The 15,686-nt window shown below is 47.2% G+C and overlaps 3 protein-coding genes across 3 annotated transcripts; 2 read left to right on the top strand and 1 right to left on the bottom strand.

Annotated features, from left to right (window-relative positions):
* Positions 1–3,421: 3,421 nt before the first annotated feature.
* Positions 3,422–4,257, top strand: DFJ58DRAFT_732583 (uncharacterized protein; the record flags this gene model as incomplete). Its single annotated transcript, XM_041386186.1, has 2 exons — positions 3,422–3,551; positions 3,608–4,257. The coding sequence occupies 2 exons, from the start codon at positions 3,422–3,424 to the stop codon at positions 4,255–4,257; spliced, it is 780 nt and encodes a 259-aa protein (XP_041239377.1).
* Positions 4,258–7,893: 3,636 nt separating this feature from the next.
* DFJ58DRAFT_857031 (major facilitator superfamily domain-containing protein) lies at positions 7,894–10,042 on the bottom strand (the record flags this gene model as incomplete). The annotated part of the gene is made up of 12 exons (XM_041393937.1): positions 7,894–8,139; positions 8,193–8,309; positions 8,362–8,444; positions 8,502–8,722; positions 8,788–8,860; positions 8,914–8,942; positions 8,991–9,027; positions 9,080–9,331; positions 9,385–9,593; positions 9,646–9,716; positions 9,777–9,852; positions 9,907–10,042. Coding segments are annotated over 12 exons (1,383 nt in total), but the record flags the coding sequence as incomplete, so codon positions are not given.
* A 3,313-nt stretch (positions 10,043–13,355) lies between these two features.
* DFJ58DRAFT_809046 (uncharacterized protein) lies at positions 13,356–15,416 on the top strand. Its single transcript, XM_041391339.1, has 8 exons — positions 13,356–13,478; positions 13,532–13,917; positions 13,968–14,263; positions 14,316–14,419; positions 14,470–14,555; positions 14,614–14,631; positions 14,688–14,999; positions 15,078–15,416. Exons 2-8 carry the CDS (start codon positions 13,651–13,653, stop codon positions 15,312–15,314), a joined length of 1,320 nt encoding a protein of 439 aa, XP_041239375.1. The 5' UTR covers positions 13,356–13,478; positions 13,532–13,650; the 3' UTR covers positions 15,315–15,416.
* The last annotated feature ends 270 nt before the right edge of the window (positions 15,417–15,686 follow it).

The raw sequence follows: 15,686 nt of genomic DNA, 5'->3' as shown, positions 1-15,686 counted from the left end.
CAATGGTTCAGTTGGCCAGTTCAGCTAGACCAGTGTAAAAAGCTTAATTTCTGAACACCTTAGGCTCTGTTTGGACATCGAATTCAAAAAGAAATTCGCAATGAGAATTCAACTTACATGTCAGGTGACCTACTCACATGACCTTTGGCAAGGAATGCCAGCACGCCTCTTATCTCTGATATTAGCCACTCATATCCTATATCCTTGAGAGATGCTCACGTCTGACTCGGACTCGTCTATCGTGTCTCTTCACTCTCGAGTTTCTGTAGACTCTGGAGTAGTTGAGACCACATCAAGTTCACAAGCTAAGGGGAAAGGCAAGATTTCCAATCGCAAAGAGCCAGCTCGTTGGACGTCCGAAGAGGAGGCAGCGCTCCTCGAGTTTTTGCATCAAAACAAAGTGGGCACAGATGGAATGACGTACCCCAAATCGACATATACGAAAGCTGCCAATGCACTTGCAGAGAAGTTCAAGGATCAGAAGGGTGGCGAGAAAACTGATGCCGCTTGCAAAACAAAATTTGGTACACTCAAGAGTGCTTATCTTGCCGCGGTAGAGCTCAGATATGGAGGATCATCGTCGGGGTTTACGTGGACAGATGATAAGGGGGCTTGTGTTGACGAGAGTTCAGCTAGCGCTTGGGCAGGGTATATCAAGGTGAGTACCGTCCTCTATATGTGCAGGCCAATCTGATTTTTTTTCAAGTCTCACCCTCACGCCAGACAATTCCAGAACAAGGGATTTGCGTACTTCGCAATCTTTGATCTGCTGGCATCCGGCAATGCCACGAAGGGAATCCATGTCCATCGGGTCCAGAGAAAGAAGACAGGCTCTGCGTCATCTGCAGCACCTTTTACCAGCACCCGCACTTCTAACAAACTCAACCTCCATGAACTATCCGCTGCTACCAACGAAATCTCTGACAACATGCTCCATAACTTGCCTTTGTCTCCTACTAGCATGGGTCCTCCCACCACGCCTGCGCCCCGCCTCCCTTCCACAAGCCCACCTTCGGCCTTGACAAGTGCCAGCCGGGGCAAGCGCAAGGCCAGTGCACTAGAATCTGATGTTGACGTTCCATCCGGTAAGCGCTCTCGCCCGCCGTCTGCAACTGCCAAAGCGCAGCAGGATGGCAGCGCGGCAATTATGTCGCTCGCCAGTTCAGTACATGAAATGAGTAAAAATTTTGCTCTACCCCCACCCCCACCCCCACCCCCACCCCCACCTCCGGCTCCTGCACCCCCTGTCGCTGCGCCTCCCCCTGACTTCGCACGTGCTATTGAAGTCCTCGGCGCCGCCACCAACATATCAGACAAGGACAAGTTGGACATGATGCCGTTGTTCTTGAAGGACAAAGACGAGGCCATCGCATACCTATACATGAATGATAAGCTGAAGTCCGCTTGGGTGCAGAAGAGGCTGAGTGAAATTCGTGCTATGCACATTGACTGATTCGTATTACCGTTGTACTCTTACCAATGCTACATAGAAAGTAACAATAGGATTTCAGTTGCATCCTACCCTGCTTGATTGCCTCGCGCAGCGCACACAGCAACATAATTGTCCCACATGGCCTTAGCAATATCATCCCTGCGACGATCAGCCCGCCGCCTCTCCTGAGCATTCGCTGGTCCATCCCCCAGCTCATTCAGTTCAGCCAGCTCAGCCGCACCTTCCTCAAGCTCAAGTCCCAGAATATCTTCATATTCTTCTTCAAAAATGGTAGGGTCGAACCTGCGAATGAAATTGTGCAGCGCACAGAGCGCTACAGGGATGCGCGCTTGCACATCCATCTTGTACTCGGGTGGGAGCTGGAGAATACGCCATTGTCGCTTCATTACTCCAAAAATGCGTTCAATGATGTTGCGGAGTGACGCATGTCGATGATTAAATAGCTCTTGTGGTGTCTGCGGCCTGGAATGTCAAATGTCAAAAGCAGAAAATTTTGATACTTTTTGTTCTCACTGGAGATTGGCCTGACGCCATTCATTCAAGTGATAGCGGACACCACGGTATGGCACCAACAATGCATCACATGTACCAAACCCAGCATCTGCGAGTAGGTATTTTTCCGGAGGCAAGCGCAAGTCATGTGCGCGCGCATCATTCCAGAGTGTCGCATCAGCGACAGAACCGTCCCAGCCGCAAAGTGAATAGATAAAAAAAAAATCGTGATCGCACACGAATAGACAGTTTTGGGATAAGTATCCCTTGCGGTTGCGCATGGTGGAGTGTTCGCCTTGTGAGGCGAAGATCCGGATATGTGTGCCGTCTACGGCGCCAATGCATTGATCAAAAAAGCGGAAACGGGGGTCATTTAAAATTTTTTGGGAAATGGGAGTCTCGATATTCGGTAGGCGAACTTGCGAGGAGTAGAATGGGTCGTCTGAGAAAAATAGCAACAAGTGCTTGAAGTACCTACACAAAATACTATGTGAGACAAATATCAATTGCGACGTTCTGAGTATCTACCTGGCAATAGTGTCGGGGGAACGCTGGAATCGCTCACCAAGGTGGCGAGTCAAAAGTCCCGTCACACAAGCATATAAAAATATGCCCAATTGTTCCTCCACGGAGACGCCATTACGAGACCGGTAGATACCATGTTGTTGGAGAATTTGAATCAGTGCCTCAAAGACTTCTAATGAGACACCAAGGTTATTGCGGATTCGATCAGGGTGCCCTGTAGTGAGTTCATAAACCCATGCTTCACCAGTCAAGGCTGATGTATGGTACGGGATACGGGGAGTCGAAGTCAAAAACAATAGATTATACACGTATACAACTTGCGTGACGATGCAGGTCATAACGAAGGTAAGCCGGCGTCGACGGGTCTCCTCCCTGTGCCATTTCTGCGCTGAGTTTTCATAATCGTACATATTGATTGGGGGCGGGGGGCAACGTTCAACACTAGTACTGTTGTCCTCAAACAATCACTGTTATCATTCATCATATGTGCGCCACGTAGTGCCGAAGGTCATGCCGAAGGTCATGTGAGTAGGTCACCTGACACGTAAGTTAAATTCTCATTGTGAATTTCTTTTTGAATTCGATGTCCAAACAGAGCCTTAATTCATCATAGTCAAGATATATAAGTTGATTTGGTTGCCAACTCGGAAGATCACCGAGAATCCGAAATATTGTGAAGTTCGAGTCGCTGAAATATTGTAAATATTGTCCTCCCCATCGCGAAGCTACATGCAACATCTCAAGGATCAACTAGCTGAACTACGACTCTGTCTTGCAGCATTGCCAACAGACATTCCTATTCCGAAGGAGTCAAAGTATAAATTCTCAAACTTCACCTTAGACGCCGAATGAACTGCAGACATTGGCGAGGCTGCTGCCGTCAATCGAGAACTAGAAGTCAGGTTGGGCAGTCGAGTCAATGGCCTTAAACTCGTTGAACAAGGCCCAGAGATGGAGGCCATAGTCCATGTTTTTGAAACATGGACGAAGAAATTTCCGGGTGATGTTATCCTGGAGAAATGGGTGAACGACACTCTCGAAGCTGCGCGAGGCCTCATTCTTGCAGCTGGAAAAGCTGCGAGTCAAATCTTATTTTTTTCTTCAATATAACGGACTTACTGATGGCATACTATGAAGTTGCCAGTCCTTGTCTCGGACTCGAGTTCTACGGAAAAAAAAAACCAGTCAAAGTCAATCATACTCAGATACCCGAGAAACGAAAGCCCAAGGTTCAGAAGCTCGATACCCATATCTTGTCAACCTTCGATGACGACCGGTATATCAGTGCTGGTGAAGACGAGGACAGTCGAAAAGGTGGTGCCAAGATGCACCCACTGCTTCGCAAGGTTTCGAAGCCTTGTCATTTATCAAGTGATCCCACTGGGGAAAAACTTGTTCGGTGCATTGCATTTGCCAGCCATGGCTGTAACATCACATGGTCATGGCCAAGAGCTCGACAACGAATCATGAAGCATGCTCCACCTACCATGACCACTTCGAGCTTGACCGACGAACATCAAGGCAGATGTTCAGACTCGGATGATGAAGATGGGGATTGGCTTGATAATGGTGATATTGCGGACCATGTGGGTTTAACTGGCGTGAAAAGGACTGAGTTCGACGTGGGTAAAGATATTAACATATCATCCACGTACCTCCTCGATATTTTGTCGGACCACGCTCTACAGCCCACGGCTGCTTGCGGAGGTCTGTCGACACCAAAGGTGATGGCTGCCACAACTTCATCCTCGACACCGATGGGTGACGACGAGTGGGAGGAATGGTGATTGGCGGCTTTGTTGTAGATTACGGTCAATTAGACCAAATTTACCTGCAAATTAGCGCAAATCAGCGTCAAAGAGCTATGGGTCAATTTGAGTGAATTTGCTGTCATTTACACCGGTCAATTAGGTCTTCGCAGAGGGTCGTGCTAATTAGCCGGTCAACCAGAGCGGGATCCCTAATTCCCCGAGCCCTAGTGTGATTGTACCTGTTACTGTGCGTCGGACGACAGACTCGGACTTCAAAGTTTCAAGCTCAAGCTTCAAGTTGTGCAGATGTGTCCCGGATTCTGAAATACACTTTGTCTGCTCATACTACCATCGTCAATATTTACTGGCGAGCAGGACCCTGACACTAGCATTGAGGTTTCCAAGAAAGCTAGCCAGTCCAGTCAATACTCTCAACCCCGTGCTTTTCAAGATTCCCGGTGTATCAAGTATAAGTAGGTGTATAATGTGGTACTTGGGTCTGTATAAAAGGGCTTTGCGTTCTTGATCAACTTCAATGACCTGATCACAAAGATTTTTGGGAGGTCAGTGAAAGCGGTACGCTACTGACATCAAAATGCGACTTGTTTCTGATTTTCTAACCTCACTTAGAACCACAAACAAACAGCACGCGCTATGATGACAAGGGGATGCTTGGGCCGTGATTCTTCGTGGACGAGGTTGGAACCATAAACTTGAAACTACTGCACAGCCTTTGTGCCCACCCGTAGTCTCCTGTAGTATTCCTGCGGAAATCTTGCAGTGTGTTCCTTGCTTCTTCATGTCTCTGATACCCTCATAGCGTTCTAGTGTATATATCAAGCCGTGACAGAAAAAGATCGATGAAGAACAAGAAGTCAGTTTTCCTCCGATGTCGTGCGGTCATGCAGGCATCTGTCTTTTCTTCGGTCTCCCTATTCTGTTTTTAGCCGTGGGTAGTCTCGCATATGGCGGGATGTTTCAGCAGCTTGTGCTAATTGATACAACAGTGATGCATCAACTGTATGATGGAGTTAGCGGAGTGCCTTTTGCATGGCAGCCATCATCAGAATCGCATGACATTACCTTATTTATTTGCACTCGTGACCACAGCACGGAGAGGCGACAAATGCTGAGGACTTGTGAGGAGGTGCACATTTGAGGGACTTGTACATCGGTGCGTCTGCGTCGAGGCGTTGCAGGGGCAGTGGGGAGACGTGAGTTATCTGTTCGGTATGTTTGAACCTATCTCAGTTTTCAAGTCTCATTTTGGGTTAAACCGACAGCGTGTGGCCTTGTTACGAGACCCCACATAAGCTGTTGCGGTCACCAGATTCCGGCAAGCGAGGCAAAAAGTTTGATAGTCGTTGAGACTTATTAAGACGGCAAGCCTTTCTTATCGCGCCTAAGGTTAGACAGATAAACGTCATTATTTACTAATGGAACTTATGAGCTGATACAAGAATGACAAGAACATTTCGAGTGTCATTGTTACCAACTACTCGCTTTTCGAGCTTATTATGTGGTATCCAAACATCCCGCGTGACACCACAGCCGAACACACTTTATGTTGTCGAACGCTTCTAATTTTTTACCTGCTTTCATGTTGGAGCGGTGTATTCGCGACTGTGTGCCTGCGTGCCGCGAGCAAGGCAAGAAGTGGTGAAAAGCACTACGCTACGACAAAGCCCGAAGGATACTCAATGCTCGCTAAACTACGGTGCCACTCGGCTCCTACCCCCAGGGTCCCCTACTCCAATGTGTCAATCTTCTGTCAATCAAGGCAGGGACAAATTACATCCTCATCATGCCTATTCCAGTGATAAAAAGCGCTGGAGGGTCCCATATCTACCACGCATGCCCCCTTAGGGCAGGTTCACCGCTCGCTCGCTCGCATCTATCTTCCAAACATGACTGTAGTCTCAAGTGATCCCAGTTGGTGGCCGCTAATCGAATCAAATAATTTTTACAGCTATTTTGTAGGTTCGTGGAGATTCAGTGGAATGATGTCGGTGACGTTCTAACCTTAAATGTGATTTTACAGTCGCTTCCTGTGCTGCAGTGATATACGATTGGGGTGAGCAAGATAGTATTATTAGAAAAACACGCTGATCTTCTCATGATATTTTCAGCACTCGCATTTGGACAAGAGGTAGGTTGATGCCACTGTCGGAGTGACCATCTCATCAATAATGCTTTTATACTAGTTTGAACTGGTTTGGGTGAGCAGAGTCCCATATTAGAAAGCAGTATCCAACTCCGTGGCAGGGGAAACGTTGGTCCCCCACGACTCTTCTATATCTCGGTGTACGTACATTATGTTACGAGCGCAGTTTGACCAGTCGTGCTTACTTCAAAACATTCTAGGTGCGCTACCTTGGAATGTCATACACCATGTATGTTTTGTTATGATACTAACAAGTTGGCGCTGTGCTTATAAGACATCTCTCACAATCAGAATCTTCATGCTGCGTATGTCTCATATACACTTTGTTTGTTGCTTCTGACTGGCTGGATACAGAAAGTCTTCCGACAGTCTCGGTGACAGATGCGGTGAGTACTCTGCACAAAAGCCTATCATTCTTGCTCAAACAACCGCGCTCTTGAGTAGGGGTGAGTGAGATTGCTAACCTGTTCATCCAATATAATGACAGCGATAGCTGTAAGTTTGTTTCAAGCGTTTATCCTCCGAGACTCATCACTAGCTGGGATTTTTCAGGCAACATCATGTACTCTGCACTAACTTGGATAACTGTGGTCGTGAATGCAATGCTGGGAGGTGAGCTTCTGAGCTACAATACTTCAAATGATATTGACTCGACCAAAACATCATGCAAGTCATCATTATAACTCGGTTACATGCAATGTATCAGCAATCCAGAAAGATGCTTGCCTTTCTCGTCTCAATCTTCCTGGCTGTCACGATTGCATGCGGAGTGATCGCCGTGATGGAAGGCAGATATACTGTAGCAGGTAAGCTTGAATTATGGTCGAAAGACTTAAGTGCGCTAGGCTCATCAGACATACAGAGCAACTCGTCCTTTTCGGCACTTATCAGTGCACTTATGACTATGGGGGAGACGCCGGACTTCTGGACTCCTTGGCGTGGATACTCTACACTGTATGGGAGGCCCTCGCACTGTGTCTTGCAGTCTGGATTTCTGTTAAACACTTCCGTGCACTGCGCCGCCCGTTGACTAAACGGACAATGGGGGACTGTTTCTCGGTGCTGATAAAAGCTCACGTGGTTTACTTTGCTAGGTGAGCTCATCGTTTCAAACGGGGTTGTCTTTTAAGCTGAAGTTCTGGATGTGCAAGCTTTGTGGCTGTTTCTTGCTTCCAGCTCGGTTATCTCTCTCCAGGGATCCTGGTATGCCGATCTTTCACTTATTGGCATCTGCCATTGTTCACCGTATCTATAGGATTCATCTTCAGTAGGAGCTGATGTCTACACTGGACTACTTGAATTTGTGTCAATCGCGCAGATGTTTGTGCTGGGACCACGTCTCATTCTTAGCATTCGAGAATATGATGCTAAGCTCGTAACCGACTCCGATGCAGGAATCGATATGCCTCCAATCGTTTTCCAGGAGGGCGGCGATGTATCAATTTGTGGCGATGTGTAGCATTGGAAAGGCCTCAAGCAATCAAACATTTGTCGGGTACTCTTCCGGGGAGGGCTGAAACCGTCGTTCGAAATTTAGCTGTGATACGTATTCCAATGTATATTTGACAATAGAAGTAAGTGTATAAATAAAAGGGCCTTGATTGTCACGCCTGTTGTGTCAGCTTTCGAATTGGATGCGAGGGCAAGATTACAACCACTCAAGTCCGGTTTATGATTACGTATCCATAACGGTATATCCAACGTCCACCCAGGCTCTCATGCGATCTCCATACCGAATAGTAAGAACGATAAGCCTATGTGCCATCATAAGATTCGATGACTGCAAGTGTTCAACGACAGTACTCACCCATATCCAAGAATCGCAATCATGGTAACTATGTTATTTGTCGCTACCAACCCAAGTGTCTCAATCGATGGAAGTACGGCTGCAGTCACTGGTGCAAGAATGATTGCACGGAAAGCGCTGCGAGATTGCTAGGTATGAAGCTCAACCAGTAGGGCTGAATGCTGCTCACGTAACTGCAGCAATTACCTCTGCGCTGCGTGATTGTAGCACATCGACGTTGTACGAACCGATCGGTGTCAGAACGAAATCCACCTGTATAACATGCGAGGTTTGAGCGAGGAAAAAATCATACACAAGTTTACAACTTACTCCAATGCCATTCAAAAAGAAACAAAGTAAATTCAATATCAAGCCATAGGGTCCATCGATGTACGTGGTGATCAATCCCGAAAGACAAACAGATAGAGGGACCAACAGTCCGCCGACCAAGACTGCACGTAGCCGATCTTCAGGGACCCAAATACCTTTCCGGCGGGCCTTCCATTTTTTAATCATAGTGTCGGACAACCGGCCAGCAATTGGCGAAGCAACTTGTGTGCGAAACATGTCGAATAATAAGAATACGACTCAAAAAGCAGGATGTATGCATGCATACTGAAGTTTCCGAGTCCACTGGGGAGGAAGCATGCACCGATCAGTGCCTCGTTAGATATGTGGTATCGAGCACCCTGGAATCGCAAGTCAACGGACCAGATAGTTTGAAATGGGATGGTAGACTCACGATCGTGTAGGCAATTGGGATCAATAAAACTGGGGCTTTGGTTAGACTGGGAGATGACGTCCACGTTCTCAACATACCATATTCTGTAACCATCGCAGACGCATTTGCTAGTGTCTGAGAACAAGACCTTGGGCAATGCACAGTCAGAAGAAAAGTAAAGACAAACGACAGCCATGATGTTCGGACTACGCAGCAGCCAGATACTGCTGAAAGGATTGATCCATACGAAGTTGAACGGTGCCGTCGGCTCGCTAATGCCTCCAGAACGCGAATGACTTGTCTCTGGCAAAAACAGATAGATAAAAACCATCTCAATGAAGCCCCATAGTCCAAGCGACCACTGTAGGCTGCGCCATGACCAGTAATGTGCTGCAGTACCTCCCGTAATAGGTGACAATGCGACACCAAGAAGACAAGCCTTGGCAAGAATTGGTTGGTTGTCGAAAGCTTATCGTATGGGCACATACGTACCCCAAAGAAAATACCCATGGCTGTACCTCGTTGCTCAACCTTGTAGATATCGCCAATAGCAGCCGCACCTACAGACACCCCGCCAGCGCATCCGAACGCCTGAACAAACCTCCAGAATAGCAACCACCTGAGAGACGTTGATGCTGCAACACCGAAGCTTCCCATACATAGGATAGGCATACCCCATAAGTACATTGGGCGACGCCCGTCTTCGGGGGAAATTGAGATTGTTCGACTGAAGAAAGCATATTGAAAGCCTACAAAATGAAGAGTATGCTGACCACACTAAACCCCCGATCGCATTCGCAAAGACCGACAAACTCACAGCCAAGCTGAGGACAGCCCGGCTCGGTGTCACCAGCTAGCGCATGGTGCAGAATTTGGAAACATACCTCACAGCGGTACCCGTTGAGTCAAGGTCATGAGCTATCTGAGGAATGGAAGGAACGAAGGTACCAGTCACGAACACTGTAGAGACAAGATCAACTCAGTCGAAAAGCGTATTTTTTGACTTATACGCACTAGGAAGCAGCCCTGCAAAGGACACCGCAAAGACAACCATGTTTTTCTGAGCCTTGCTGAATCGGCTGTACACAGTGTCCAAATCGTCAGGGATATGTACTCTATCTCCCTCGAGCAAGGGGCTTTCCTCCGAAGAGCACATATTCGTAGACGCGAGAGAAGACCTTCATCAGCAAAACCGCACAGGAAATATTGACTGGCCTAACAGGGCCATACGAGGTGGCTGTACCGCTATAGGCCTGCAAGGCTTGCAGCGGAAATGCACACTCCAGTCCGCCTGCTGCTGTTATTTTGATGTATCAGATACGACGATAATTTATCGTGCTGTGCTACTGCACAGTAGTGATGTCGTGCCAATGCAGCGGGGGTTCGAACGGTCACGCACAGAGAAAGTTGTCTTTCGTGTCCATAGTATGCATGCCAACTTGGGGGTGACAGAGGGTGAGAGTAGTACTAGTACAAGGTTGTGCCATTGATTCTAAGAATAGCCGCGCGCGGCAAAGCCCGGTTCACTCTAATACATGAATATTATTACAACAATTTGTTCCTCGGGAGTCGGGTCCGACGTCCAGGATCTGTCGCAGACTCTTATTTGGCCGTGTCTCAGGTCACCAGTCAGGTGTGAGCGCATCGTTTTGCCGTGTACGTCGTAAGCTAGTACTGAGTCTGTAAGGTTAGTCATATTTTCTTCGCCTCGGGCCCCTCTGTTTCTTATCTGATTTCTCTGGTGCCATGTTAACAGAAGGGACCTTCAAGTTGTTAAGAGAGTCATCGCTGGAGCCGTCACACCTCAGGCATCAGGCTGCAAACGCTTGTTGAGACCTGTGCCATTACTAGATCGATGACCACATAATTTCCTACGGAACACCTCGAAAGTGGCGTTTCAAGTTGTAAACAAGTCGCCGACATCCCGAAAGTGACTAGTGACTGTCCGAACTTTCTTGATGTTCTAACAAAAGTTTCTCGTGCATGATAAGTACTGATTTGCAGATCAGAATCTATTTTGATTCAGTCGAGGGCTTCTGCTTCTTACACTCAGGCTACCGCGATACTTATTTCAACCAATCAAGGGTATTGAGACAGGAACAAACATCCCATTACGCCGAATATTTTGGCGGTACAAGCGCTGAGGGGTGGTACATCTAGCACGAACACTATTATAGACCCTCAACATCCCCCGTTTACTCACACCCATCTATCGAATATGACCCTGGTCTCAAATGATCCTAGTTGGTGGCCGTTAATCAAGTTGAATATTTTTGGAAGCTATTGGATAAGTTCGTCGCATCAAGGTGTCTCGATCTAAAGTTGACTTACGATTTCACAGTTGCCGCTGGCGTCGTGGTGGCATACGATTGGGGTGAGCAGGACAGTGTTCGAAAACCGCTGTTATGTTCATGATATTTCCAGTACTAACATTCGGACAAGAGGTAGGTCGGTGTTATTGTCGGAGTAGCCAACTTGCTAAGGATGGTGTCATAGATTGAACTGATCTGGGTAAGCGACGGAGTCCCATACCAGAAGAAAAACAGGAAAATATAATGAATTTGCGATAGAGGCAACGCTGGTCTCATGACTGTGCTGTACCTGGTTGTTCGTACCTCATATTATACTATAGCGTGGTTGGCAAGTTGTGCTGACTCCAAAATGTTCTAGATACGCTATATTGGAATACCATATTCTGTGTATGTTCTTGAGGTCAACAAGTTGGTGCGGTACTAATAGCCCATCTCTGAGTGCCAATGCTTTGTGTATGTCTCATATGCACTGTGTTCGATTCTTCTGACCGGCGGGACATAGCAAATATGCCATTGGTTTCGCTGACAGATGCAGTGAGTATTCCGCAACCATCTCATTCCCAATCAATGATTACACTCATATGTAGGGGTGAGTGAGATTCTGAACATTGAATGTGGCTCAAAATGATGACTCGATAGGTGTAAGTCAGAGCGTTCGATCCTAGTGCGAGGATGATCACTAATTGGGTGTTTCAGGCAACATTATGAACTATGCAATAAATGGGACAAATGTGGTCGTAATTGCGTTGCTGGGTGGTGAGCTGTGATTCCTCAGTGATATCGACTCGACTGAAACAAGATGCAAGTTATCATGATTGCTCGGTTACATGCCATGTATCAGAGATCTAGAATCATGCTTGTATTCATTGTTATTATCTTCCTGGCTGTTAACATCACCTGCGGAGTCATTACGACAATAGGACTCAAGTATGTTGAAGAAGGTAAGCTTTACTCATTGACTTGGAGAACGCAGCTCATTGGACAAACACCAGAGGAGTTGATACTCTCCGGCACGTATATGTGCACTTTTAAATATGAGGGGGATGCCCAGCTTCTGGCCTCAATGGTTTGGATGCTCAACACTGTTTGGGAAGTCCTTGCACTGTATCTTTCAGCCTGGATTGCTGTGAAACACTTCCGTGACTTGCGACGACTCGGCCCATTGACAGGATCGACCATCGGGGACTGTTTTAGAGTGCTGATAAAATCTCACGTGCTTTATTTTGCAAGGTGAGCTTGTAATGTGAATGTGGCTATCTTTCTCTGCTCAAGTTCTGCACGTGCTAGCTTTGTTTGTGTCTCTTGCCTCACGCTTGGTTATCTCTCTCCAGAACTCTTGGTGCGCCGACTTGTCGCTGACATCTACTTGTAACCACTGCTCATCATTTCTGTAGAATTCGAATACTATTGGAGTTCGGATACTCAATGGTGCTATTCCGATTTTGTTATGCGTGCAGATGTTCGTGCTGGGACCACGCCTTATCCTTAGCGTTCGAGAATCTCACGTTAAATTCGTGACCAACTCCAACAAAGAAACTAGTATGAATTCGATTGTCTTCCAGGAGCGTGTATATGTACCAACTAGCAGTACTGTTTAGGGAAATGCTTGCCAAGTGTTCTACATGGAGGAGATGTTCGGTCTAGGATCCATCGTAGTATCGTAGTATTTAGTCAAGTTATGATGTTTCATAAGTATATTTGATACGAGTTTATGTAGACAAACCTACTTCTTGTTGTATTATCCGGAACGTCTAGCAACAAACCCAGTCCTCGATACCCAGACAGCTGATTCTACGCGTTTTTTTACGCGTTTGTGGAGTTCCGCTGTCTAAGCACAGATGATGAAGAAGTGACCGTGAATCGTGAAGCCCAGGTGGCTGGACCCTTTTGTGTGTCCAGCTCCACAAATAAATAGAAACGGTAGTAAGACACGCTATATCTGACTCCTCTCGGCACTATCGATCTTCTGTAAAGATCTTCGTCAACTTGGGGGTGACAGAGGGTGACAGTAGTACTACAAGGTTGTGACATCGATTCTAAGAATAGCCGCGCGCGGCAAAGCCCGGTTCATTCAGATCTTCGTCATTCTGGGCTAAATGTGGCGGTCTGCGCCTATCATCGTACGTTGCGAGAAGCTTTGATCAAGTAGCCGGGACTTCATTCTGAATAGTTAACCAGTCTACCTATGCGCCCCTCGAGCATCCGTGATAGTAGTAAATGCCAGGCTGGTCACGAGCCCACTCAGGACTACCAAAGGATGAGGAAGCCCATGTGGTGAGTATGGATTCTCCTTATTTTGGGTATTCTCATCAACTTTAAGTGGTCAGACACGGCACCCTGGTCGTGGAATATATTTGTTCCTTATCTTGCTTATCTTACCACAGACAACATCGTTGACCCTTAACAATCCCAACTCGCAAACCGGCAATCGATTGTGTGTGTCGTAATGAATCACATAGAGGGTGATAATGAACTTCCCGGATACACACCTCAAGCCGGTAGCAGCGTAGCTCCACTCAACGCCTTAGCGCCTGGTTCCGAACACACTATATCGCTTGAAGACACCAAGGGACACAAATGGCTTCTCCTTTCGGTGAAAAGTCGTGCTCCTTCCCCGGAGTCTTGGCCAGTATTTTGTTCTGGCGATCTCATCTCAGGGAGCGTGACTCTGGACATTTTGAAGTCGGAGTCATCCAAGTCTATTGTAATAACAGCAGGTCACCCTCTATTTGCGTAACTTCTCGATGCTTACGGGCGACACAGGTGACAGCCGCAACTACTTCAGTTGGACAGGAAGGACAGGGTTTTCTTGTTATCGAGAAGGAGTTGTGGACTCCACTGATGACACTTCCTGATGGATCCGTGGTGTCCAAACTCGAGAAAGGCCATTACACATGGCCTTTCAAAATAGCACTTCCAAACGAGACGGAAGTTCTGGACCGTAAAGAGAAGAAGAGATTCCCCCTTCCGCCTTCATTCACAGAGCGAGCCAGTCCCGCTTACATCAACTACAGGATTACTGTCATCATTAAGCGGGGCGCACTGAGAGTGAATCATACGTGTGTTCCCTGCCCTCTCAGATGCTTTTCGGAACCACTCAACAATCCGTAGTTTAACCACGGATTTTGCATATATCCCGATTACGAAACCGGAATTCCCATCTCCTATGTTACAGAAAGCATGTAAAGAAAACATTCCATTTGTTGGTCCTGAAGGTGAGTTGTCGAGCGATGTAGTCTGCCATTCTTGTGTTTAATACTGGCAGACGATCCGGAGGGCTGGTACATCCTTCCAGCAGTCACTGTTACAGGCACACTTTTTGGTGCCAAGAGAGGGAATGTCGATTTTAACGTACGTCGATCTCCTGTTTTGCGATTCGCAAGGCTCTAAAACGATAAATCATCTGTAGCTAGCACTAGCCAAACCAGTAGGTCTATTCCTGAGTCCTGACTTCGTGCATCAGGCCTCTCACTGTGCCAATAGCTCAGTTATGCTCGTGGTTCTGCGATGCCACTATGGCTAACTTTCACAGGCACAGACGAGCAAGCTCTCGATTTACTCGCCAATCACCAAGCCATCCGTATTTTCTTAAAGCGATCGTTGGCTACAGGCTCGGACGCAACAAGTGATCATGCTGGGAAGCATACAGACAACTTCTTCGTTCGCACAATGGCGCGTGCTGTCTTCTGGCCAACAAGGGACGCCAGTACCACGGGGAAGCGAGTTCTCCAAGGTGAAGTGAACTTGAAGAAGGCATTCAAACAGAGTGTCGTATTCCCCCGATTTTCTGTGAGGGTCAGTGACTTTCTTTCCTGTCTTTCTGGAGAAACTCATTCACCAGTGTGTTGTTTGCAACTTGTGATCGGGTCACAGTACCATCTAGAAGTTCATCCTTTTGAAGCAGTTGGTTTCGTATATACATCACATGTCCCCGGCCCACTGCTGATACAACCAGTTAATGTGACATCTTTCCACGCGACTGGCATTGTAATGCGCTCCTTTGCACCACCCGAGTATGCAGAGGAAATCGAGAATTTGGACAACTCCGTTGGTTTACTGGAGAATGGAAACCAGCGCTTCTACCATCACGGAGGGTACGGAGTGTCCTGAGGCGTAAAGAGGAAGTGGGAGTTGTTATTGAGTCATGTATGTATCTCCTGGTATTTGAATGAGTATTGTACAAAGTGAATGCATATCACTCTCGAAGGCCCATGAGCAAGGTCTCGAATGTCTCATCGCTCTTCTTGCCACAGGTTCCCCTTGCGCCGACGCCTCCAAGTAGATCAACATTCTTCGACAGGATTGTCCAGTTAAGTGATTCTGGACGCCTACCTGGCGAATTCAAGTGCAAGGCTCGCTGCAGCGGAAATGCATACTCCTGTAGTCCACCTACTACTGTTATTCTGATTTATCACATACGACAATCGACAGTTTATCGTGCTGCGCTACTGCACATCATTCAGCGGCGGTTCGAACGGTCAC

The sequence above is a fragment of the Suillus subalutaceus genome (assembly GCF_016647625.1).
Source record: "Suillus subalutaceus strain FC151 chromosome Unknown DFJ58scaffold_128, whole genome shotgun sequence".
NCBI lineage: Eukaryota > Fungi > Basidiomycota > Agaricomycetes > Boletales > Suillaceae > Suillus > Suillus subalutaceus.
This window is presented reverse-complemented; position numbering and strand designations above follow the sequence as displayed.